The 27,455-nt window shown below is 41.8% G+C and overlaps 1 protein-coding gene across 5 annotated transcripts in view; it reads right to left on the reverse strand.

The window, feature by feature from the left end:
• Positions 1–3,960: 3,960 nt before the first annotated feature.
• The window catches only part of LOC119658708 (xenotropic and polytropic retrovirus receptor 1), a 29,090-nt gene continuing 5,595 nt past the window's right edge, over positions 3,961–27,455 (reverse strand). For 2 of the 5 annotated variants that reach the window (XM_038066330.1, XM_038066321.1), the window contains 11 exons: positions 16,788–16,866; positions 16,441–16,725; positions 16,277–16,384; positions 15,952–16,213; positions 5,528–5,762; positions 5,331–5,466; positions 5,116–5,263; positions 4,858–5,052; positions 4,628–4,797; positions 4,435–4,565; positions 4,088–4,358 (listed from right to left, as the gene is read on the reverse strand). In XM_038066330.1, the coding sequence (XP_037922258.1) occupies positions 4,088–4,358; positions 4,435–4,565; positions 4,628–4,797; positions 4,858–5,052; positions 5,116–5,263; positions 5,331–5,466; positions 5,528–5,762; positions 15,952–16,213; positions 16,277–16,384; positions 16,441–16,725; positions 16,788–16,856 (2,010 nt within the window). In that variant the 5' untranslated portion in view covers positions 16,857–16,866. Of the gene's footprint in view, positions 4,359–4,434; positions 4,566–4,627; positions 4,798–4,857; positions 5,053–5,115; positions 5,264–5,330; positions 5,467–5,527; positions 5,763–15,951; positions 16,214–16,276; positions 16,385–16,440; positions 16,726–16,787; positions 16,867–24,423; positions 24,922–27,455 lie in introns of those variants that run through there. The other 3 variants (XM_038066349.1, XM_038066339.1, XM_038066360.1) reach the window with 3 other exon arrangements.

A 27,455-nucleotide genomic window follows, 5' to 3' on the forward strand; every position in this document is an offset into this window, starting at 1 on the left:
AGTCTATGCGCGTGCCCGCGTTCTTTGAGAATGCAACATTACTCGGTATGCAACATTCTTCCGTTCCGTTGCTAGCTTACATTCATCGTCAAACCAGCCGTCCCGACTCTTTTTGCGGCTGGGGCCAAGTCTGTTTGTGGCCGTATTCATGATAACGTTCTTCAGGTGATTGTGAAGATCATTTGTTGATGCTTTATTTCCAGGATCTCTTTTGACTGCGGTTATTGCGGCATACATTTCCCCCTTATAGGTGTTGCGGAGGGCTGTGTTGTGGATGGCTTCAGTGTTAATTCTCACCTGATTGTCAGAGGGGATTCTGGGTGGTGTTGTTATTCGTGCTCCGAGCACCATTTTAATGAGATAGTGATCCGAGTCTATATTGGCCCCCTATATGTTCTGACATTCATCAAGGCTGAGAGGTGGCGGCGTTCGATCAACACGTGGTCAATTTGGTTGAAAATGGTTCCGTCTGGAGAAGCCCATGTATGTTTGTGAACCGCTTTCCGTACAAAACCAGGTACTTCCAACAGCCATTTCGTGTGACACTGCTAATTGAATAATCCGCAGTCCATTATCATTTGTATTTTGGTGTAAACTATGGGAGCCAGCGTATCGCCTGAATACGGCCTCCGTCCCTACTTGGCTGTTAAAATCCCCAAGTATGATTTTGATATCATATCTGAGACAGGCTTTGAGGGTTCGTTCTACTGCCTCGTAGAAGGTATCTTTCTCCGACTCTGCAGTCTCCTCTGTAGGGGCGTGAACGTTTATGAGGCTTATATTTCTAAACTTGCCTCGCAAGCGCAGAATGCATAGCCGCTCGCTTATGTTTTCAAAGCCGATAACAACAGGTTTCATTTTTTGGCTGACTAAGAAACGTACTTCGAGCACATGGTTTACTGGATGGCCGCTATAATATATGGTGTAGCGGCTCTTCTCCAGGAAACCGGTCCCTGTCCAACGCATCTCCTGTAACGCTGTTACATCAGCCCTATATTAGGACAGGGTATCGGCTAGCTGCTCATCAGCCTCATCTCTGTACAGGGAGCGCACGTTCTATGAGAAAATGCGCAAACCGTTATTCCTTTGTCGTTGCCGGATTCGTCGTTGTGTTATCCGTCCAGTCCGAGGCTCCCGTTGTGGCTTCGTAACAAGTTGTTTTCTGTGTAGGGTTGTCAGCCCTACCCAACATGGAGGACCAGTTGGTACAATTCGTCCCGTTTTTAGGCTCGGGAAACTCGCCTTCATCCTTCTCCGTCTGCAGCTTTTCGTTAAGAAAGAGCTCCCAGTAGAGTCGCTTGGCATGTCAGTGAAGACTATACTCACAGCGACCACCAGGTAATCTGCATGAAAATCAAGGGCGGATCGAGCTCGAAAAAGGGTACTCGCAGAATGCCGGGTGGTATGCTCCACTGGACGGCGAAAGCTTTTGAGGGGAACACGTTTTCTAACATATCCTTGAATGACACGGCTTGAGAGAAAGCCACCCAAACCACCCGATAGGTGACGCAAACATGTGATACCACTATGCCCAGAAGACGGGTACTCCCCAATAGGCAACCCGACTATTGGCGGAACAACGAAATTGCAAGTTTGCGAGCCGCATGTTTCCGGGCAAGGAGGCTTTGCCAGAGACTCAGCCATTCGGAGGAGCAAAAAGAACTGCTTCAAACAGCCGTGTGACCATGCTGACATAAACCTTTGGGGCGAGGCCTACAAAGCGGTAATGAAGAAGCTGCGGAGATCACCCTAGGTGACCTCTCCGCGCCTCCGGAAACAGATTGTTACCATTCTGTTCCCTCACCACGAAAATAGGGGAAGGCAAATGGCTGTCCAGCTAAATAAGGGCATAATACCTCCAGTAACTGTGCGGGACATCTATGGATTGGTGACAACAAGGCCCCAGGTTTGGATGGTATCCCCAATCAAGCTTTGAAACTGGCAGTGAAACCTAGGCCCGACCTTTTCGTCAACGTCTTCGAGGCATGCCTAAAAGAAGGAATATTCCTTAATCAGTAGAAAAAAGCAAAAGTTGGTGTTGATTCCGAAACCTGGCAAGCCACCTGGAAACCCAGCATCGTATCGTCCTATCTGCCTGCTAGATACAATTGGGAAGATGATGGAGAGAGTCATCTACAACAGACTCCTATCCATCGTCGAAGCCAGCAATGGTTTGTCGGAACGCCAGTTCCACGTAATTAGCGTGGTGGTAAACAAAGCAAAAGGCGCACTAATTGCTGTCGGTTACAGTGCCGCGTTGGCACTGGATGTCAAGAACGGAATCAACTTGACCAACTGGAGCGTTGGCTGACATAGGTGTTCCCGGGTATTTAGCGAATTTGGTGGAAAACTACCTCTCAGAGAGGACTCTTTGGCACGGAATGAATGTGGGGGCCCCAAAGAGTACATTGTCACAGCCGGGGTTCCACAGGGATCGGTACTTGGTCCCTTGTTGTTGAATATCATGTATAATAGTGTACTTGCTCTTCGGCTTTGCTGATGAGCAGCAAAACACGCAGTGAGAGCGGTAAAGTCCTGACTACAAAGGGCCGGGCTGACATTGGCGGACCCGAAAATGGAAGCGCTCTTAAAAACGAACCGTAACACTGTGAAAGTGGAGGGCGGTGGATATACGGTCGCATCAAAGCCGTCTATCAAATACCTGGGGGTGATAATTGGCACCAAATTGAGCTTTACGGAACACCTAGAATATGCATACCAAAAGTTAGCCAGTGCCACCACGGCACTTGCAAAAATGTTGTCAAATATTGGTGGGCCGAAACACTACCGCAGGTTGGTGCTAGCCGGAGTGGTGCATTCCATCCTGCTTTATTCGTCACCTGTATGGGCAGAGGCGCTTGCAAACTCTCAGAGGCGAAAGCAGATGAAGTCGGTTTACCGGCTGATTGCTTTGAAGGTTTACAGTGCTTTTAGAACTACATTAGATGAGGCAGTATTGATAGTGGCAGGCATGATCCCTGTCGACATTCTGGCTTAAGAAATCTGTGTTCTGTACCATGCAAGACGTATGGAGGAGAACACAGATCATAGAAATTCGGCAAGGCCAGAGTCGCATGATCTCTGGCAACACAGATGGGACGAGTGTACGAAGGGTCGCTGGACGCACAGGCTCGTTCCTAACATTAGGGTATGGCTTGAGCGGAAACATGAGGAGACCAACTATCACATTACCCCCACAAGAGACGGTAGTTGCTACAGGCAGTGTCTGCACCGCTTTGGGTTGGATAATTCTCCAAATTGTCCCAGATGAGATGGCATTCCGGAGGATCCAGAGCACGTGATGTTCCACTGTCCAAGATTTGTAATGGAGAGGAGGAGCTTAAACCAGGTGCTGGGCAGGAGCGTGAGCCCGGAGAACTTAGTTGCGGAGATGATGACGTCCGAGGGGAACTGGCTTATGGTTTACTCCGCAATCGTAAAGTACAGGAGGAGTTGCTGGAGGAGCAAAGAAGGAGGAAAACCGCAAGTAGAAGAAGGACGAATGCCTAAGGGCAAACCTACCCCGCGAAGTAATACCTAAATGGTGGTCTCGCGCGGTTGGGGTCGGAGAGAAAGGGAGTGGTTTTTAGTGGGTGCGAATCCCACACGCGCCCACTGTAGCTCCGGCGTTTGTTCGACGGAGCTGGGACGGATGTGTCTTTCTAAGATTTTCCACCTCCGTGTACGAACAAGAAAAAAGGAATATATAAATGTAGAAATCACGTTATCTGACATAGTGGTGATTGAACTGTGCCTTGATTTTCGCTTTATCTGCTTGGAGACGATTTCAGCTCCTGCTTTCGTGCGTCACCCTGTGTCAACTTGCGCCCGGCCTTAAGGGTTGCTTCAAAAAGGAATCGTCAAGTGCAAGAAAAAAATAAGACGAAAATCCACGGAAAGTGAAAACTAAATAAAATATGCGAAAATGCAAGCTACAACAGTAGTAAAAAAAAAGTCTTATTTAAAGTATGCACAGATAATTTGTCTTTTTTATTGGAACATTGTATGAAAACTACCAGCTACATAAAATAATCGAAACATTCGACATTAAGCTATAACACACGTCGGCGAGGAATAATTGCTTCCTTTACAGTTTCTTTGTGTCATTCATATCGATTGACAGCTCCTGAAGGGTCTTATGTTGATTTTTCTTCTCCGAATCTTTTACTTTCTTCGGCCGGTTGCGATTTCCTTTAGTATGGCGATTGGTAACTCCATCTTCCTCATCCATCATACGTAGTATTAGGGTTTGGTCCGAAGAGTCCATCGGAGCAATGAAAATATCACGGACTGCTCTGAACTTACCGCAATTGTTCAAGTGTTCGTTTTCAAGTCGGAAGAAGTTCCAAACGAAACGTCTGAAAAAGAACAGCAAAGTCGTATTTAAGAAAGTGTTAGATAAACGAATCGAAGAAGGACGGTTTGGTTAGCTACCTAAAGACTTCCAAAGGTGCCGTCAACGAGGTCATGATATCACCGCTAATGAACTTCATCTCAGTTAGGCAGAATGACAGCATCCAAATGAATCGCAAAACCAGATCCTCAATGATTGCGAAGTAATAAAACTGGGAAAAGATTTATTATTCAAAACCATGCCTTAGACGTAATGCAATAAATAGACACTAACCGGTGACGTATACACAATTTCTTCTCGCAAGAATCTGTTTTCTCCAGCATTTTTATCGAACAAGCCCCAATCCATTTTTATGTCCCAAGTGTATGAATAAGACGAGGAAACAATAGAGCTAATTATCCATAACCACGTGTAGGGGTTGTCAAAAGTATCATCATAATATTCTGGAAAAGTAGGAATTATTCTCTGCCTCCACTACATGATAGGGGAAACTATTAGATTACTTGCATTAAAGCTTCTCAACGTTGCAAATATCACAACCAGGAAAGTAGTAGAATATTTCCCAGCATTAACAAGATGCGGGAATCCTTCTCTTGTATCCCTATAACGTCTAAGGCACTGTGCAAAGCGGAACCATGCAGGAAGACAGTTAACAATTGGCCGGATTATGAAGTCCTTTTCCATACATTGCGACGAATCTTCGGGGGAAAATAATATAAATCGGTCGTCATTTTTGAAATTACATTGTTAAGGGGGATTACCATTTGCTTCCAACCAATTTCCGTTCGTCACATAAAAACATGTAAGGAATTGGAAATCTAATAATGCAGTCACTAAAGAATTCATCTGATCAGCCAGCCAGAAATCAGCGAACCCGACATGGAAGAACGGAGCAGCGAAAATTCGTCCCTGAGAAATCCGATAAAAAGTTATAAATTGCAGGAAACCTAAAAGAAGGTAAAAAAAATAAACTTACGCAAACACGAAGAAGCCAGAACCTTGCATCGTGGTGGAACATTTTCAAGGGATTTATCAAAAACGCTATCATTATCACCATCAACGCCAGTGGATTGGCATAGGGAGGAATGCTCAGACTGACGCTGTACACAAAACTGAAATCGAATTTGCTTAGTGAGTCAGTTGCATTTTGAGAGTATTCATCAATGAAACTACCTTAACAGGCTCAATGTCCAGACAACACCGAACGTTGCCGCAAGCTCCATCAAATGTTGCTCCGATAGATGATTCCGAGGATCCAGCTCGAATATAAGTACATGGTTTACTCCCGACGACCGCCATCCGTATATATTAATTCCGATCAAAAATATAAACTCAACAATCAAAAGGGGTCCTCGATAGAGACGGAATGCAACTTTAAGATTTTCACCAGATATATCACGGTATATAACTAGAAAAGATAAACGGGAACAGTTATAAGTTTTTGACTCAACCTAGACGTCCGGGGTAAACTTATTTTGAAGGATTTTCAAGTAATATTTGAATTATTGAGGGTTCGAATTCTGCAAAGTTCAATGATCTATGATGAAAGTATCCCCATAGTAGCATTATTCAAAGTATTGTCCATCGATGTCCACTACTATTTGCCAACTTTCTAATAAAGCACGGATACCACGTCGAAAGAATTCTTTGATGAATGAAGCACCCAATTCTTGGTACTTCCGTAGCTATCGAAGTGCCGTTCTGACGAGCCATGTATTATGGACAGAAACGAATGAAACTCAGATAACGCGATCTTTGATGACGGCGGTGGAACAAAACTTCCCATTTCAGCGTTTTCGAACAAGCCTTCATGACTTTCGCAATATGGATTCTGCCAGCCGACGGAACGCACACTGTGAAACCCTTCAACGACGTGGCCAGGAGCCAATTATGGGTAGCGCCAGCGGATGCTAATTCCGCTAGCGGTAAACTGGCGCCGAAGGTATGGATCACTGTTGAGACTAGGCTGCCCGAGATGGTTACCGAACATCTTCTGGACGGCAAGGGAGAGCAGTGGAACGTATCCTCTGCTTTGATTCGAAGATTGCGAGGGCTAGTTCTCCAGGGACTTTCTCGGTACGTGCATCTTTAAGATCAGCGATGTGATGCCCAAAATCCCAGGACGTCCATGGTCGACGGGATGGTGATGAAGGAGGAGGGACCCCAGGGAAACAGTCAACCTTTCTGGGAAAGCAAGTTCCGCTCCGCGAAAGCGGATAACGACGGACCACGAAATGAAGATCGACGGTCTGACTGAAACTGACGACCCCCTACGCAAGCAGCCCATATTGCAAGAAAGGCGAATAATTCTGCAGAGCTCGAATTGCGCCTTAGCTAATTTGTTGGACATTGAGATCGCATTCAGACGGGACCCCTGGATTGGCGGAGACCGAACCATCAAAATATACAATTTATTCCGTAGCGCAAGAGACACTGATCGAGACAGGTCAGAGCATGTATGGTCGCCAGCGACCTAAGTATGGTCAAATTGGAGCTAGGGAGCACCGAACGCATATATCTTCTCGGATTACATAGCTGATGACCGATCAGTCCCACCAGAGAAACTACAACATAGCTCATGACCGATCAGTCCCACCAGAAGAACTACAACATCTGACGTTCATTATCGTAACAAGGAAGGTCAAAGTTAATAGGCGCACGTTTTGGGGCAACTCAAAAATCAACGAAAGAAGTCAGTCTCTCTTTGACTTTATTATTAACAAAAACTTATCAGTGTGCAACAGAGGCAATACACCAATCTTTCATTTCCCTAGCTCGTAGAACTGTGATGGTTTGGACGGTTTTTGATACCATCCTAGCACAATGGGAGTTTCAGGTTGGAAAACTGGAGAGTGTGTGAATGCGCGTTGAGAAAGATGAACGGTCTGAGCGGCACGCGCAAAGTCATCCTCGACAGGGTTCCTGGCTATAGGAGCATTGAGGGGAGTCAGTGGCTAACAGACGGCAGGAGAGGTTTCGCTCTTAGCAATCCTTTAATGGGCGCAGTTTGCGTCCCGTTTGCAGCTGAGAAGAATGGAATTTACTCGCACTGCTTAAGAATCACTGACTTCGGCGAAAGCTCGCCACGTCTACTAAGTCGAAGAGGATTTGGCCCTCCCGTAAGAGAATCTCAAGCACTTCCTTTTCGTTTGCCTAGCTCTAGCTCAGACCAACAATTCTTTAAGGACTTCAACAAGTTGGGGAGCTTCTATCCTTCGTAAACAAAGATCCGAGCCTGATAAATTCTGCTCCTCTTGCCTTTCCCACAGCAGTTACGGCCTTAGGAGTTTGTGGCATTATAACGACGCACCACCGATAATTGGGTTCTTTGAAGCAGCCACTGATACCTACCTATCCCTTCCTTGCCTGCCGTTGAAGCCGCAGTTCACAGGTGATTGAATGCCGTTGGACGTACCTTGGCTTAAACTCAGATATGACCCTTGTCCCTCCAAGAGATTTGGACAACTCTACAAGCATTTGGCAAGGATCTTCAACGAGTAACGTCACATTCGAACTTTTTCCGCTGGAACGTTCCTTGTCTTCCAAATTAAAATTTCCATTTTCAAACTGTGCAAACTGTGCAAACCGCTTTCTGCATGTTTTGATAATGGCTTCCAAAATACCTGCTTAGTACACTATGGTCTTTTTCGCATAAATGGATGTTTGTGACACCATCGTATTTACTATCCCACCAAACCATCACTGAGGTTGAACTCTTGGTACTAGGTTTAAAGCTTCTTTTGAAGATCGGGAACAAACTCTACCATTCTGCTTATTAAATGAAAGGGGTCGTTTGATGCTTGTTGCCTGCGAGCTCTTTCCATAAGTCTTTTGTAAGTTGTTAGTCCTAAGTCTTCGTCGATTATGCGAGACATCGAATTTTCTGGTATCCCCATTTCACGGGACATGATTTTTTGTTTACTTTCAAAAAACCAATTTTGTTTTTTTTTTCTTGTACTCGTAGTTAAACATTTCAACAATATATTGAGTCTCCACTCCTTGAAATTGTAGTTCTAAGTTAGTTTTGTTTGAGGATTGGGGGCTCATAAGTTCGCATCCAGTTGATGTCGGACCGGACCAATTGGGAAGACACTTTTTCTCACATTTGTGGTCCACGGACTCAAAAATTTAAAAAAAAAATCAAGGCAGAGGCAACTTTTCAGATACTGTCTCACCTCTGCCCTGGGAGCAGCGTGACCTCGATCTTCAAGCAAAAATAATTGCGCGTCGGCCAAGTTTGGGTCTGAATATATATGGCGGATCTAATTTGGAAATAATTCGCACTCATGTCGTGTATACGATCATATATAAAGGAGCGATTACCACCCGGAGTAGTAGTTCTAAGCTTCTAAAATTTTAAACGCGTTTTTCTCAAAACCACTTTTTCAAAGTCCATATTCATTCCCATTTTAAAAATACTTGATTGATTCGTTTTAAATTTAGTACACACATTCTAGATATAAAATGCCTCCACCAACGGTGAGGTTTGCATTTTTTTTTGTTTTATTTTTTACTTACAAAATGGCGGAATTTTTCGCAAAAAACACCACTTCACATGAAAAGGCCGCCAAAAACTTGTCAATGAAAAAAAAAAACGAATTGAAACCGTTAGGCGGAGTATTTATTAGTACAGGGTGCGGCAGGATAACTTCCTTTTTTCAAAACTCAATAAAAACTTTATAATGTAGGTACATGTCTAAAGTTTTTATTTACATTGTTTTGAAGATCAAATCTGTTAGGTGACGTCCCCCATTCTCCATACATTGCGTAAACCGATTTCTGGCGTTTGTCATGACTCTTGTTAGCATAGCAGGTGTTATGTTGGCAATTTCTTCTTGGATGTTGGTCTTCAAATCTTGTAGGGTTCTTAGACGGTTCACATAAACACGGGATTTCAAAAAACCCCATAGAAAAAAATCACAAGGGGACAGATCGGGAGAGCGTGCCAGCCATTCCAAATCGCCTCTAATTGAGATAAGCCGCTCTGGAAAGTGTTCCCTCAAAACAGCCATCGATGCTCTTGAAGTGTGTGCTGTTGCACCGTCTTGTTGGAATCAAGTGTCCCCCAAATCCAAATTTTCTAGCTGTGGGAAAAAAAATGCTGTAGCATGTTTACATACCGGTCCGAATTCACTGTCACTGTAACCTCATTTTCCTCAAAAAACCAGGGACCAATAATTCCAGCTGAGGAAATTGCACACCACACTGTGACTTTGGGTGAATTCCAAGGCTTTTGATGCAATTCTCGAAGGTTGGTGTCAGCCCAGTAGCGCATGTTTTGTTTGTTAACCGACCCATACAAATGAAAATGGGCTTCATCGCTAAAAAAAACAATAGCACCCTCGGGAACGACATCAAGAAGAAGCTCACACGCGTTCATCCGAGAATCGAAGTCACGTTCTGAAAGTTCCTGCACTGTCGCCATCTTATAGGGATGAAAATGAAGATCATCACGAAGAATTCTTCTCACAGAACGATCGGATAGTCCAAGGGCAGATGCGTGTTTGCGCGCAGAACGCCGTGGCGATCGCAACATTGACGCTCTCACTGCTTCAATGTTCTCAGGTGATCTAACGGCCGAGGGACTCCAGTTCTTCCTTTTGTCGCACTTGCAGTTTGTCTGAATGTAGTGACCCATGTAACAATTGATTTGCGGTCTGAGACGGGAGCCAACGGGGCTAAATTAAAGCGATTCCGAAATGCATGCTGTGTTGCAATAACCGAACATCCGCTTGAAAAGTAATCCTCAACGGCAAAGGCACGCTCCTCACTATTCCAACGCATGATGGCGACTGAACCGTGTCGGGACAAAACTTTACAGTATCCTCTCTTGAACGAGACCACTAGCGCTCCGCTATGACATCAACTAACTGAGTGGCGCGCATTTTAAAAAAGGAAGTTATGCTGCCGCACTCTGTACTTTCACTAAATTCAAATGATTTTTTCTTTCAAATAATTTTCAGCTGAGATACAGTGGACACGGTAAATCATCTTTCCCAAAGGCTCCGTCCGCATCAGAATAGAACATTCTTAAAAGCATATTTAATAATGTACAAAAGGTTTCAATAAATTTACTTAAACCATTTTTCTAAAAAAATTCTTAAAAAGGATATCTTTCACGCCGAAAACCCTAGCCCCCTTAAAGTGGAAGTTGCTGGACGTAGCATTACAGTGTCCATCGATCGACTCAAACCTGCTTACGCAATATCCGGTGACATCAAAGGAAGTCCGATCTCAGACCAACACCAGGAAACCATTTTTTTTCGTTATCATCCTGACAATGCCCGCCACAAGGGGAGACCGAAAATCGATCAAGCTCACATTCAACAGCTTGGCGTGGCTAATCAATGAAATCCGGTGGAGATGTTAGATTTCCAGATTGTTACCAAGCAGGACTTTAATACTTTCGCAACCCATACGCACTTCAACTGTAACAACACTACAAATCTACAGCTGACGTCACAATGAGATCAACTGAATCATCGTAGTTTCCCTGCGTTCAAACACTGACAGGGGAGTGGTATGGTGATACTAATTACTGTCAGACCTCATCCTGGAACATCACAACCAGAAACCGTCTTTATTACTTCAATTTTTTTTCTTTTCTACCGGAGTGATAACTGGAAAGAAAATTGAGTCGACTATCAGCTCTCACATCGTCAACATCAAAAAAAAATTCACGTGTCTCATGATACTTAACTCCAAACTTGTAATTACTTAAACGAGCTTAAAAGCTCAATCATTCATCAATATAGGTCCACGATAGGAAAAGTTACATAAAATTAATTTCACCGCACACCTGAAGCTCAACGTATCGCTAATCCGAATTCCGTTATCAAACGAAGAGAAACCCCTAACGGATTGAATCTTCGGTTTCTTTCAGGCCTGAACTGTTCTTAAAGTTTGGTCTAAGGAATCTTTACCCCGAATTTGATTAGCAAAGAATAGAAAAGATAGCTAAGGGATATATGAAACTAGCTTACTCGTAAGATTTTTCTGATACTCAAGAATTACCAATTGAAAGAGATCCTGAGAAAATAGCTACCGATGCCCGCTAAAAAGAGATTAACCCTTCAATTAATCAGAAAAATGGCAATCCAAATTTAACTTTGTCTGTCGACACTCTACAAATCAAATACAAGTAATAAGTTATCTAAACGCATCTTTGCTCTTAGCACGTAGAATGACTTTGATGTAGGTGGAAGACCGCTCTCAACAGCATTATCGGCAGCGATTGTTTTCCCGGAAACCGGTTATCATCAAGATTAGATACTTTTCGACTTAGGCAGTTTTGGACTTAACGGTGACTCAGTATTTTTAGATGGTTTATTTCGTATGAAGCATATCAATTTTAAAGATAGAATATGATGGCGGCAACCATATTTGATTGTGCGCTTCTCATTTCTTACATTTTAAGATACGAACGACATTCCTACCTTAAAGAAAACTATCAATAATGTTTGCAAGGGAAATGATCATTAATTTGTTATTGAGATATTCTCTATCTAGAGCAGAGGTTTCACGGAAAGGGCATATCAATTCTAAAAGAACGAGATATTAGTTTGTGAAGAAATTTCAAGGTCGCGCCTCATTTGATTTGAGTTGGGAATGAATTGATCGCAGACGTTAGCAGCCTACATCATTTCACGATTTTCAAAGTAATTCAATTTTACATGCCAATTAAAAAATATTTTTTAATCTTTATTAATTGATGTTTATTTGTGAATGTTGTTGATGTACCAACGGCACGTTATTCTTGGTGTAAGGAAAAGAAACACAAAATTCGTCTGACCAATAATATATCTAACTGTGAGATTTCAAGCATTAAACCCACCAGCAATTAATTTGGACTTCGTCCTATTCCGTCAAGAATAAGGTTGTCTAGTATGTTTTATCTGGCGTAACAGCTATTCACGGCTATTTTTGTCCACACAATCCCGCTGACCCGCTGGCCCCACTGACTCAGAATCCATTGTACAGACTGGCGCCCCCACGCCAAAATCGTCGCTCCACGAATCGAATTTGTCCATACACAACAGTCGACATTTCTGAAGAGTTTAGTTATAAGGGCAACATCAATCACGGATTAGTAAGTTCAGTGTACAGGTTTGAGGTTTATATGAATCAAGTTCACTTTCTTATCGCAGGTAACGATTTTATAATTTGCGGTCATTTGACACCCCCGGCAATATATGTTGTTTATCCCCTCTTTCCTTTTCTTCTCATTAGATAAATTTGAGGTATCTACTCCACTCCTTGGCAATATGTCTTTTCTTGCCACACCTCCTGTTCGATCAATTAATGCGACTGTTGCATACCTTCGCGAAGTGTCCAAACATGAAGCATTTGAAGTACCTCTTGAGTGAGATATGTTCAGACGGCAGACGAACTATCCGATTCGAACTTTTTTGGCCGCCTCCACTGATAGTTGCATTGTGTCTATTTGAGTACCGCCAACGGCTTCTTTTAAACTAGATTCTTCCCCAATTTCCTCCTATTTAAATTGTTGCTTTAGGGCGGAGCAGATATCTCCTCATAATTCTAGTTTTAAACATGTCTACGATGGTTTCAGTTTTACCCACACCAGATTTTCCAGCTCAAACATGATGTCGCCTTTCTCGTTCTTTCGAATCACCCTGCTATTTCGGCCTAGATCTTCTAAAGCATGGTAGGCTGTGTCCTTTTTTAAGGTTTTGTGTAAAACAAAACCTTATTAAAATCGATTCAATGTCTGTCTGTCACACACATTTTTCTCCAAAACGGCTAAACCGATCCAAACGAAATTTGGTGGACAGATGGGAACTATGAAATCCCACGCATACAGCGAGTGGCATAAATTTAGGTGGAGTTTAAAGGGGGGCTCCCCATACATCCAAAGGGGGGATTGAAAAAATTTTATCACCGGATTCAGTCGTGTAGGACATCAAATGAAAGGTCTCGATTTGTACTTTCCGAAACTGACATTAGTTTTGGCATAAATTGCAAAGTGCGTGAGTAAGGAGTCAAAGTGTACGCATTTGAAGTGAGACAGGACTCATTTTCGGAAACTACCCAACCCAAAAATCCGAAAAAAATCAGGATGGTGCGCCTAGATGAAATCTAGGCCTCAAAACATGTTCCATTCCGATATCTGCTCAAATAAACTTACTAATAGTATATTACTAACTTTTAGAAATTTACTGTAAAACCCCCCTTAAATTCATCCTAGGACTTCCGAATTTTGCACCAGCATAGAGGATAATATTTCCTATATACGTGCTAAATTTCGTGGAAATCTGGCAATTAACGCCAAAGTTATAGCAGTTCAAACTTAGCAATTTCCCGCGAATTTACTGCTTCCAAAGCCATGCAAATCAGATGCTGCCGTCATAATTACCCGGAATAATTGACATTCGCGTGAAATATTAAAGTCGCATTTATGAAGAATCTACTTATCTGCAGGACTTTTTAAGATTTTGTGTAAAACACTTATGTGAAATCTAATCTTCGAGAGATGTCCCATTCCGATATCTGCTCAAAAAATTTACTAATAGTTATTATCAACTTTTAGAAATTGACTAAAAAACTCCCCTTAAGTTCATCCTAAGTGTACTAAATTTTGACAACCTCGTGCATACACATGCCAAGTTTCATGAAAATCCAACTATTAGTGGGAAAGTTATAGCAGTTCAAACTTATCAATTTCGTGCTAATTAATAGCATTCTAAGCCATACAAATAAGATGCTGACGTCATAATTAACGAGAATAATTGGCATTCGAGTGAAATATTAAAATTCCATTCAAGAAGAATCTAATTCACCCTAGCCCTTTTTTATATTTGATGTTGGTTAAATTGCTAGCATTTGCTAGTAATATTAAACTCAGAGTGTGATGCGTATGAGGTTGACTGTTTCGATACAGGGCTTTCCATCAAATGATTTATTTAAATTACTTTCTAAAAAGTAGAGGCCAATCGAATTTTTAACTATGTGACACGGAACTGTCCGGCTCATCGCTCCTCACATCTTCTTCTTTTTCTTCAGCCTTCAGTTCACAAGCGGGGTCGGCTCGCCCTAGTCGGTTTCGTCATTTTATTTTATCAACTGCCTGATCAGGATGTAATCGCGAGACCTTCAAATCCCCATTCAGTGCATCATGCGACCATTGTTTTGGCCGCCTTTTGGTTGCTTACCATTGACTTCGATGTTCTCACCAATCCTGGTTGTTGAATTCTCGTTAGCGTAAATTACGTGACCACACCATCGAAAACGCCTCCCTCGCAGTTTTTCCACGATCGGTGCAAACTCATATCGATAGCGAATATTCTCATTTCAGACGTGATCAAAACGTGTCACGCCACCAGTGCAATGCAACATCTTTGTCCCCATTACCGCAAGACGCCGTTCATTGTCCTTTATAGTCGCCAACACTCAGAACTATAGAGAGCGGCAGGCGGAGGACATTGCAGTAAATTTTAGATTTAGACGTGCGCTGATACGTCGATCACAAAGAACACCAGTTGCGGAATGCTACTTCATCCAGGTGGCGTTAATGCTTGAAACATTTCATTACGCAGTTCTCCATTGGCTGGTAGCATTGACTCGAGATATTTAAATCGCTCAGTTCTTTCAATGGCAGTAATCTGCCCCTTCAGATATTTAAATCGCTGAGTTCTGGCAATGGCGGTAACCTGCCCAGAACTGGGCGATTTAAATATCTCGGATCAATGCTATAAGCCAATGGAGAACTACGTTATGCTCCTCACATAGGGAAACACAAAACCTTTTATACCTGAAGCGTCAAGCTTCCGGTTTCCCGACTTGTTTAGTATCTCCGGAGATGATCGCCCAGAGATAATTACCTCGTGAAAAAGAGGGGGGCAAGGGGATAGTTATCCCAAAAAGTTAAAGTGGGGAACATGGGAATTTACTCGAGCCTACCGAAAGATCAATACGCGAGCTAAACCTGGAAATTGAAAATGCGCCCACGTTCCCGAACCGGCTAGCGAAGCGCTATGTTAGTGAGAGCTCTATAAAATCTGCATTCGGCTAGTGGCAAACATTCACCTCTACATTTTATCATTTTTCCAACTGTTCAATATTATTCTATCCTCAATGAATGCAAAATTCAAGACTGAAGATTTTTCCGTAGCGTAGGTCAATACAGTTCATTACAAATCACGCACACAAAGCAAAATAAACAACAAACTAAAAATTGTTTGCATTCTACCGTAAGAGGCAAAAGATAAAAACAACAAGATAATCCAAACCGTAGAAAGCAATAATGCGAGCCCATCCACATTAGTGAAAAAAAAATATTCATGCGCTGCAAAGTCCATATTCTATTTTTAGTGAGATAAGTTTCAAACCAAGAAAAAAACAATTTATGTATATAACGTGAGTTGATCCTAGTACAATTGCTTCTTTGATTAAAGGTTCATAGTTTGGACTTTTCATTGAGATACCAAATCGGTCCACTCGTGATACAACTTTCACCCGAAAAATGTGATAAAGAAGTAATAAAGATTGACAACATATGAATCATCTTCCTTCACCCAACAAAACATTCCTCCTGAAAATTCTTTAAAATTAATTTACACATACAACAGGTCACTTACTTGAAATTATGACGACAAGAAAAAGAACAATAAAACTGCCTGAAAACAGGCCCACCTTGAACGTTGTCCACGGACTCTGTTGTTCGCCCAAGGGTGGAACACGTAAACGTTTCATTGCACGCTGCCTATCGCCATGTTCCAGCTCCTGAGTAACAACCGATTCGGTTTCATTAATCAAATTATCAATGTCTTTATTCGCAAAGAAATGAGAAGTTTCCACATACTCTTGTCGCCATTTAGCACCGAAATCAACGCGAAGGAGCTAGAATGGAATTTAACTTTTTAGAAAGACTTAATTTGGCACTTAAATGGCTTTAAGGCTTACCTTGTCATGCTTTTTCAATATTTTCCGGAAACCTGTGTAATTAAGATTTTGATAATTTTGCAGTAGAATCAAGCTTAAGTAAAATTCACTGAAAGCCAGCTTCAGTTCCTGGGAAAACGAGATATATAAAAACGTTACAAAGGGAAGCTAGTCAATTTCCTTACTTGTATTTTTCGACGAGGTATTCCAGCTTGTTTTATGGACTTTTTCCTATTGGATCTTTCGTGGTCCTCTATAGACGACTTCAGCTCCGTTCTCAGCGTAGCGAATTTCCTGGTTGCTTCAGCTAATTTTTCAGAGTAAAATGTGTTGATCTTTTTCAACTCCTGCTCACAATAATGAAAGAAATTCTCATCGAAATTGGCAAAATGTCGTTTGAGCACTTCCTCTTCAACACTGTCTGCTGATGGTGCTTCCTCCACGACGAGGTAGAGCATTGCTTTCATTTCCTTTTAGAATTTGACAAAAATGAATTAGATGTTATGTAACTTTGTTTCCTTTGTCTCCTTACCTCATAATTGATATATTGCTTCCGCCATTCTGGCGTGATGTGAGCGGTGAGATGTTCAGCGAATTTCATTTTTTAATACCTTGAAAACAAAAATATTATTATTAGTATTTTATCAAAAAGAAAATTAAATAATGCTTTATAGAAGAAAAGGGTTTGAAGAGCATTTTTGTTCTGAGTCAAAATTTTCCGTTGAAATTACACAAATTCTGTGTTTCTGGCGCCTGATTTTTTTTTCAGTTACATTTGTTAATTATAATAATTGCAGAAAACCAGAAGTACCGACGAATTCCCAATGACATGAAGAAAGTCCTCAACTTTTATAAATTCGTTTACTAGAATCTGCATATGCAATTATAACCAGGACAAAAGCCATCTATTAAAATTCTAGATTCTTGTGACCCACGTACCCTTTTCGAATTTATATAAGGCAGCGTTTGATGAGTTACCTCTGCCCAGGACGAAACCGTAAGTCATATAATTTTTGTAACTTGGGTGCTTGCCCAATAATGAGGGTCCGTGGACCACAACCATGGAAGTAGGCTGCTTTTGCAACTGGTCTCCCTCAATTTTCAAACACAAATCTTATTAAAATAAATAAAAAAAGTTAATTTTCTCCTAAAACGGATATGTTATTTTTTTTGGTAATTGGTAAATGCGTATTTCAGGCACAAGTTGCGCCTTTCCTCAGTACCCGATTTTATTTATTCTGGTCCGGTATCTCAGTTGCCACCTCCCTTACAAGCTTCGATTTCACCTTGCCAATCTGTTCCCTTAGGATCGGCAAGCTTTCTTGCATTCTTTGATAACCTCTACATTCTCCCGTCTTTTGCTATGTCTTTCCTCTCTGATCTGCTGTACTATCATGGATTTCAGCGTTGTGCTCTTCTTATTCTTTCTCCTAGCCATTTCTGCCTCTCTCTCGTGCTCTCTCTGGCGTACCAAATCCAGTCTTTTCGGTTGTCCTTGGTAGCTCTTTTCTCTCTCTCTTTAGGTAGCTCTTTCACAATGTTGTCACTTTATAACAGGTGTACAAGCTTAAATCCGCTGTTTGCTCACAGATGGCGTCAGTAAGTGTATCAAGCTGCTATGAGCACGCCATATTTTTTTTTCAGTTCGACATTTGTCAATATCATCATCAATTTCATGCAAAAACATATTTTTTCTCTTCAATAATCATGTCCAGTTTTGTTCCCGGAAAGAAGCATCTGCAGGAGGCTCTGCTTTTTTGCTTCAATTTGAAGAAATCAGCCGCTGAATTGCATCGAATGCTTGTGGAGACCTACGGCGACAATGCTCTATCGGGAACAACGTCCCGAGACTGATTCTGTCGGTTCACAGATGGCGATTTCGATCTGAGCGACAAGGAGCGTGAAAATCGTCCCGGAAAAGTTAAGGACCATGAATTGGAGGCTCTTTTGGACGAGGACGATATTCAAATGCAGGAAATGCTCGCTACGCAATTAGGTGTCCCTCAACAAGCCATTTCCATGCATCTATGTGCAATGGGTAAGGTTCAAAAGTTCGGAAAATGGGTGCCGCATGAATTGAAAGGCAGATGGAGCGGCGCCAAAACACATGCGAAATCTTGCTTGCCAGACACAAAAAAAGATGTTTTTGCATCGGATTGTGACTGGCGACGAAAAATAGATTTACTTTGAGAATCGTAAATGAAAAAAGTCGTGGGTTGATGCCGGCCAACCAGCGATATCTTCTGCAAGACCAAATCGCTTCGGGCGGAAGACGATGCTATGCGTTTGGTGAGATCAGCGGTGTATTGTCTGCGATGAACTGTTGAAACCTGGTGAAATTGTTGATGCTTACCGTTGTCACCAACAACTCATCAAATTGTATTGTGCTCTGAATGAAAAACGGCCGGAATATCAGCAAAGACATGAAAAGCCGATTTTCCTCCATGATAATGCTCCGTCGCCAACGTCAAAAAAAGTTACAAACTACTTAGAAACGCTCAACTGGGAGATACTACCCCAACCTGCTTATTCACCAGACATGGCCCCATCCGACTATCATCTGTTTTCATCAATGGGCCACTCGCTCGCTGGGCAGCACTCCAATTTTTACGCAAACGTCCGAAAATGGCTTGATGGCGTGGTTTGCCTCGGAAGATCAACAATTTTATTGGCATGGTATCCATAAATTACCCGAGAGGTGGAAAAAATGTGTAGATAGCAAGGGTCAGCATTTTGAATAAAGTTTTCTTTGGTTTCTATAAAAAAAAAAGTGGTTTCTTGAAAAAAAAAACAGCGGATTTAAGCTTCTACACCTGATATATCCCGCTTTCTGCATTAATTTGCGGTCCTTGGGCCACCATGTCGATGTTCAACCCTTTCATCGTTTTTTTTTTAAGTTTCGACGAAGCTGCAGTGTCTGTGACCCCTATTCTTCTTTTCCATTCCAAGTTATTAACAAGAGGTGCCTCTGGAACGCTTCCTAAGATAGTTTGCTAAGACTCGATATGCCCGAAGAGTCGCCCCTGATCAGTTATTCATACGACGTTGAGGCACTGTTGAACAGGCACAAAGCAGACTTGGCATATTGATGCGACGGGCAAGCGGATGGAAAAAATCGAAGTAGTCATCTTGACCAGAAGGAGAATCCCATATCGATAATTGAGTTGACTATAGAGTTAAAGTAGGAGCGGTTAAATACCTTGGTTCAATGCTCGACTCGAAGATGAGCTTCTTCGAGCGAATCCAAGCAGTAGCGGACAGGGCTACAGCTGGAGTCGCGGCCTTGAGTCGGCTAATGGCGAATGTTGGGGGCCCCATATCTACTAGAAGACGTCTCCTTATGTGAACAATGCGGTCGGTTCTGCTCTATGGTGCGGAGGTATGGGCTGATGCCCCTGACAAGGCGGGGAGCTTTGCGAGTGGCGCCTACTTATCGCACTGTCTCCGAACCAGCCGTGATGGAGATCACGGGAGTGATCCCGTTTGCCAAGGAGCGCAAAGCTATCTACCGCCGCAAGAGTGACAGGTAGTGTGAAGAACGTCAACGCACCCTTAACGAATGGCAACTCTCTTGGTAAAATGAGATTGATTACGTCCTTACCCAACTTCTAAACGGTTTTCAGTCTTATCTGCCCAGGATTGGGAAGGGGTCATCCCCTTATTGTGTGTTCTGCAATAGAGTGGCGGATGACGCTGAACACACCTTTTTCTCTTGCGAGAGGTAGGACGACTTTCGTCAGCAGCTTTATGCAGACACAGGGAAGCTCTCTCCAGATAACATTGTCGGAGAAATGGTGAAGAGTGCTGGCAGCTGGAATCGTATTCCACATTAAGTTCGAGCTCTTCTTATTGCGAAGGAGATTGAACTCGACCAAATGGTAAGGGGTTCCCTGAGCTAACAACTCCCTTCCTCCCCTCCCCTTCCATTGGTGAAAGGGATTCCCGGACATGAAGGCTTCCAAAGCCGGGAGAGCGGGAGGGTTAGCCCGAAGTAATGTATCAAATGGTTCCAGGTTAGCTCTCTGATAACAGGAAGGTGTTTAGTTGGTAGTCCAACAGCGTACTGTTGTGGGACCCCAAAAGCGATATATATACTCAGTATATTTGCCCCATTGTCGAGCGAAAGCTAGATCATACAAGCGGTCGACATTAAATTTGAGGCTGATGTAGGGGCTTCTCTCCTTACGCACATCCAGGAGGCAACTCCTAAATGGTCGATCGGACTGCTCAGTTGAAACCCAACTGATCGTATGGCAGGTTCAGTGGTTAGACAATGTGCCACCAATGACGAGGCGGTGGGAGTTGTAGAAATCCACGAACCTCCCACCATTACTATTGTAGTCGACAAGGCTGCGTTTCCCCATCACATGTTCGGGTAAGGTGTTGTCAGAGCCATCCTTTGCATGCAAATCACCCATCATGATAGCATTGACACCTTTAAGAAACCTCCCCTGAACTGCGTGTAATTACTCGTAGAAAGCTTCTCCACTATATTGGAAGTTTCCGTTGATGCATAGCATTGTATAATTGTAATGCTCCTTAACCTGGACCAGAATCTTCCACTCAGAATTCCGCTAAAAACCGGCTAGGAGATCAAGTGAGTGGGCCGTACGGTAGCCACCAGAAACAACCCGACATCGGATTCGCGTCCGCTACCACTTGGTTTTCCAGAGTACGTAGGCAAGGCAAGAGGGAGTGGAATATTCTCCAGAGTTCCACCATTTTATTTTGCTTCGGCCCAGAATGTCCAACTTAAATCATTGGAATTCCCGGTACAGTTGGAGAAAGCAAGCTTTTTGGGGAACCACGCTACTGTTGTCCCGGAAACCTATTATATTCTGTTTCCGATAGGCAAAGGTCGTTGTTGTGAGATCACTCCCTTTTCGAGCCGTTGTTGACGTTTCGGTAGCAATAAAATTTTAAAATTTGCAGGGTGGTAGCCCGCAGATTTCTATCCGTTTTAGTTGCGTCAACTGCTGCTTAACTCACAAACGCAATGGTGAAATTCCTTTTGCCACGACACACATTAGGCAGCACTTCTGGAACTTCGTTGTTTCGGTAACGGAGCTTCAGCGGGTTGCGCTCACCCCCTCTCGCAGCCATCAATAAAGCTCTTAGCAAGTTACGTTCATCGATCCACCCCCACGTTTTCAGGTTTTGTAACGTATTTTTGGAGCGCGGCCGACAACTTAATCTACACCAAAGATTAAGGCACTTTTGATGGCGGCCGAGCGCTCATCAATGCTACCGGGCGTGTTGTTTAGAATTTATGTCGTTTGCGAAAGTATTCCTACCATTGACCATAATTATACCAGGTTGTTCAATAATTTTCGCGGTTCAATAAGAAAAACACAATGGATTGAAATACACTTTATTGTTCAGTGTAGTCTCCGTGAACGTGAATAAATCTGTTTCAACGAGATTCCAATTTATGATTTCCATCCCTGAAGTGAGTATTTGGAAGGGCTGGAAAATTCGCTTCCACAGCTGTTATAACCTCATCATTTGATGAAAAACACTTTCCATGCCCGAATTTTTTAGGACTGGAAACAAATGGAAGTCGCTAGGGATGAATGCGATGGAAGCTCTAACAATTCAAACTTGAATTCATGGATTTTAGCCATTGTCAATATGTTCTTGTGACTTTTTTCTTCTGCAAACCTGGTCTTTCTTCACGAATTTTTTCCTTCAGCTGATCTAAAAAATTATATTAATATTCAGAATTTTTTGTTTTGCAAGTACGAACACAATTCCTTTCGCATCCCAAAAACCTGATGCTAACACCTCCTTGGCCGATTTCTAGACACGAACTCGTTGCTGAGCCTAAGAACCAGGTTTACTCCACTATTTGCGTCTTGTTTTGATTCAGGATCATGATGATAGACCTGTCTCATCCATAGTGATGAATCGACCATCAAAATCCACTTTATCCCTTCGAAAACGCTCTATATGTTGCTGAGAAAGTCGCATTCGAGTGTGCTTTTTTCCAAAGCTAGCAAATGCGGCACCTATTGTGTACAAAGCTTTCTGAAACCCAATACTTCAGTCAAAATATTGCTTATGCTGCCCAATGAGATGCTTAGGGCTTCTACTAAATTTATTTCAGTCACTCGACGATTTTTTAATAGGATATCCTGCATTTTTACTACGATTTCTGGTATTGTTGCTGTTTTCGGACGTCCTTGGTGTGGATCGTCTTCAAGGCTTGTACGACCACGTCTAAATTCAGCAACCATCATAATACTGTACTAATTGAAGGTAAAGAGTTCCTATACACTTTCAACATTCGTTTATAAATTTTCTTTGCTTTTAAACCTTCCAAAAATAAAAATTCAATCATTGTACGATACTTGATTTTTTCCATTGTGAAAACTACTGTGACACGCCGATACTAAATGGTTTGTAAACAAAGAGTGAATTGACAGACTGAAATGCAACTTCACATACATTCATATAGAGAGTGTACTAACATAACAAAAAAAATTGGACTAGTAGCGACACCCTCTTTCATTGAACCGCAAAACTAAACAACCTAGTTTCAAACAAGTAGGGATACCGGAAGCTGGACACTTCAGGTACGAAAGGTTTTGTATATTTCTTAGTACGTAGCACGTAATATATCCATATATTATGTGAGAGTATCCACTTTCGGGTGATATTGACATTCATAGTCTTCAATTTTCAAAGAAGCAACAACTTTGACGTATTATAACTTTGTTAGTAATAGTGCAATGTCCACCAAACTTGGTAAGATTATGCTGTACATTATAATCTACATCATTTCGTGGTGCTAGGATGAACTTAAGGGGGGATTTCAAGCCAATTATAAAAAAATATAGTAATATACTATTCTTAACTTTATTTGAACAGATATCGGTATAGAGGGTATTTCGGAGCCCAGGCATCATATAGTGCCAGCCTCCTGATTTTTTTTAGATTTTTCGATTTGGTAGTTTCTGAGAATCGCCCCCTTAAAGAAATGATCACTTTCAACCCCCCGCACTCCCCACCTTTCCAACAAATGTGAAAACTAAGACCGGCTTCGAAAAGTACTAACCGAGACCTTTAATGTGGGGTATGACTATATTTGAGGAAAAAAAAATTTTACACCCCCTTTAGCATGTATGCAGACCCCCCTTAAATTCAACGTAAAAGGATATAACTCACTGTATGACAGACAGACAGTAAACCGATTTTAATAAGGTTTTGTGTTTACACAAAAGCTTAAAAACTTTCACTTCAAAACACCATATCTCGGGTTGAAAATTCAACTTTTACAGTGTTTTTTTAACAACAAAGATTTTTAAATTATAAAGACTTATGACCCAAGCATCGAGCCTTCTGAATTCTTTCATATAGCAGGATCTATCAAAAACGATAATCGCAAACTTCTTAAAATAAACAGAAGTGGTGTTTCCCCACTTTCGATTGTCTCCAATCACATGACGATAGGCCCATAAATAAGCCTGGATAGCATTTCTATGCGCATTCAAAAGAGAATTACGAATTCATTTGATTTATTTTGTTTTCTCATTCATAGATTTGTAATTTAAAAAAGTATTATTGTCGTGGCAAGGAAATGTTTATGATAAACCATATCAACAATATTTTGCTGCTTCATATCCCCAGAGTTCTCTACAATTAATTCAGTAGCATTTGTCCATGCCTCGAATTCATGCCCATAATTCTAAAAATTTATTACCCAAAAATAAAGTCCATATCGTCACGTTTATCTTTTTCGAATATGTTTATCAGAAAAGAAAACACAATAATAAGACTCAATTGGTTCATCATGAAATCGTACTTGAATAGCGAAAAGTCAATCCACATTTCAATTCGTTTGGCGGCACGTCCACTGGACAAAGCTCTTAAGCAAACGAACACTGTTTGTCTGAAGATAAAATTCACCAAATCACATATTCAATGCCTATTCAAAGTTTTTAATTTTGATATTCTGTTGGATCAATTAAGGTGTATACACCAGACCGTATAGTAGAGTGTTATCAGTAAAATCTATCTAACTCAAATAACGTCTATGACGGAGCTTTGCTGAACAATGAAGGCGAAGTGGGCTAGTTTCACTAATTTGGTTAACAGTCGGCCTCCATTTGAATGTTCAAACCCTATTTACAGGTGTTAATCATTAAAATAACTATCCAGTGACATACCCACTTTTCGGCAGAGATATGAAGTCCTTTTGCCACTTCACTTAGAGTCACTAGTTCACTTAACAATGCGCCACAAACACAATGGGTCGATTCTGCTTGCTGATATGTCTATATTTCATCCTGACATTAACGAAAGTGGATCAGCGTTCCAAATTGTAGGACAGTTGACACGCGCTTTAAGATTGGACAGTTTCTTTCGTTTTTCCGGGAATCACATTAAATTGAAGTGAAAACAGACCACGGGCACTCAGTGTTTTCTGCTTGAACTCACATTTTCACTGAAACACTTCCAAATGTTAGCGTAACCAAATTAGCAATTGACACCTCCTGGCATTCCAGTGGCACTGGTACCTTAGTCTCAAACACAAAATCCACCCACCTCCGACGGGTTCTAAATGGAAAACAAAACTAAGGAGTGTAGCGCATTTATATTCTTGTTGGGTTTTCCTTGGTCTAGTGCTCAAGAATTGATATTGGCATAAAGTAGATTTTATCAATTCAAAGTAAAGTTTGGTAAATAGATAAGCACATCAAACACATTTAATGAGACTCTGTTCGCTGTGGATAAGGAAGAACTAGCGAATTAATTATTTCGGAATGCAAAAGGCGAAATATGTGTTAAAAATTTTATCTACTATTGGGAGCAGCAACTGAAAAGTCTACTTAAGCCTTTAATAGACGAAGATATCCGGAGTAAAGATAAAACTGTAATCGGGTTCTGCCGATAACGTCACTATGTCTACAAACAAGATTTAATAATTGTATGCACAGATAATTGGTAACAACACCAGATCCGCCTTTAAAATTTACTTTTCTGGGAACAAGTTTTATATCTTCCGGTTGCACGCGTTTACACACAATTCGCCAGCAGAGGAATTTGAAAAGTTCATATAAACTTTGTAAATATTGCTGGAGCCATAGTGGCCCTCCAGGTTACCTTATTGTTAAGCAGAAGACACAGTATTTATCATGTTTATCAAATGAGTGGCCTGTGAACCTCACGGAAATGGCCAACATAATTTTGCTTGCTGGTAGCGTTGCTTGACAACAAAGCTGTAGTTACCAAACCAAGCCGAAATTTTTACCAGAAACAAACAGTTTTCCATACATGAGTGTTATCCAACTTGTAGTCACTGTTCGCAGCAAGTCAGGAAATTGACAGGAGGGAAGAGGGGAAAACCGCCGAGGAAAAAAGTGAATCAGGTGACTCAAGTAACGCCTGTTCAAAATACGAAAGGGGAGAAACCTCGGAAGAGGCTGCCCGAAAAGTTGAGCAATTGAACAGGCGACCAAACTCCGAAAAGAAAAAAGGACTCAACTCCCAAAAAAGGCGGAGCTCATGAGAACTGTTGCTGAAGCAACCGCCGAAACGGTTGCAACCGCGACCTCCAAAAAAGGGAGCGGATTTCTAAAGGCGAATGTGGAAGTTGGGAAGTTTTTCCTGTTTTTAAATAAAAAAATTAAAGGTCTGTAAGTACAAATGTTGGAAAGTTGTTTAAAAGTTAAAATATACATATGTGTGTACACATTTTAAAGGGTAAAGAGAAAAAAGTAAAAAGGTCCACATGCAGGTAGGGATGATCTTATAATTTTTGGGTTGATGACCACCAACCAATTTTTAAATGATCCTCGATGCACAATTCCGTTCATCTGTCGGCATCCTTTGGCAATTTTTCCAAGCTCTCCCATGCGCCCAAGGTGTGTGGCTTATTCACTTGTCGTACCAGCTCCAGATTTGGCCTCGTCACAGAATGACCCTCCTCGATGACGTGCATCGCTACCGATGGTCGCACCGCGTTGATTCCTTGCCTTTCCTCCTTATCTACTTCCTTTAAGTGTTTTTGGAACCTAGTCGTGATGAGGCATTGTGTTTGGCCAATGTAGAACATCTCGCAATCATTGCAGTTGATTTTGTAAATTCCACTTTTTTCCTCTTCCGTTAATGGGTCCTTTTCGCTTCCTAATTGTCTTTTAAGTGTTGCGTCTCTGCTGGATCTGACCACTTTTATATTTTATTTTCCTAGAAAGGATTTTATTCTATAAAAGCATTTGGACAATGGTATGCTAACCCATTTTGTATCGACTAGAGCACTATCTTGTTCGAAGAATGTTGAGTGTTGCTTCCTCCATATCTGGTTTTGCTTTCTCTTAATTTGTTTTTCTATTAGCCCCGCTGGATCAAATGTTGGTAAAAATCCAGAAAACATTCGAATGTGCAGTAGCTAAGAAACGAATAAAATTAAATGGGCTTGGCTGACACAAAACAGGATACAGAAGGAAAGCCCCTTGCCTACACTACCAAACTCACCATCGTTTGAATCCACCCCTAGAGAACTGACAGTTTGGACAATTGATTAGGGTACGCGTTATCAGCCACAACTCGACTAGAAGAAACCATCGTCAAAATTGAAGCAGGAATAAAATAGCTTAGCAACGAAACAAAAGAAGAGATTCGAAGTGGGATAGCAAAAATTAGTTTGAAGACAGAGAAGCGAAAACTAAAATAGCATCAGGACGATTTTAAAATGATCCGCCAACTAAGAGAAAAGTCAGTGAAAGCGGACAAAGGCAATAATGTCGTTATAATGGATAAAACCGACTACGACGATGCGGTATCATTAAAACTCAAAAATGGAAACTTGTTTGAACTTCGCAAGGACCCGATGCCTGGATTCCACCAAACGCGTATATCGAGCCTTGAAAGAAGCCAGTACGATCTTCAAAGACATAACTAAACTAAGAATGCCAAATCCATCATTACCACGCATTAGATGCCAGCCCAAAATACATAAGGAAAGAAACGAAATGCGTGAGATAATCGCTGACTCCAATTCACCAACTTACAACATTGCAAAATGGTTAATCCGAGAATTTTCAGCCCTGGGAAACACATTTAGCAAACCCGCAATAAGGAACACGACTGAACTCACCAGCAAGTTACAGGAAGCAGGATACATAAACACAAACGAAGCGATGGTATCATTCGATGTTCAAGCTCTGTTCCCAAACACACCGATTAAACCAGCTATTTA

Source organism: Hermetia illucens, chromosome 1, assembly GCF_905115235.1.
Source record: "Hermetia illucens chromosome 1, iHerIll2.2.curated.20191125, whole genome shotgun sequence".
Classification (NCBI taxonomy): Eukaryota; Metazoa; Arthropoda; class Insecta; order Diptera; family Stratiomyidae; genus Hermetia; species Hermetia illucens.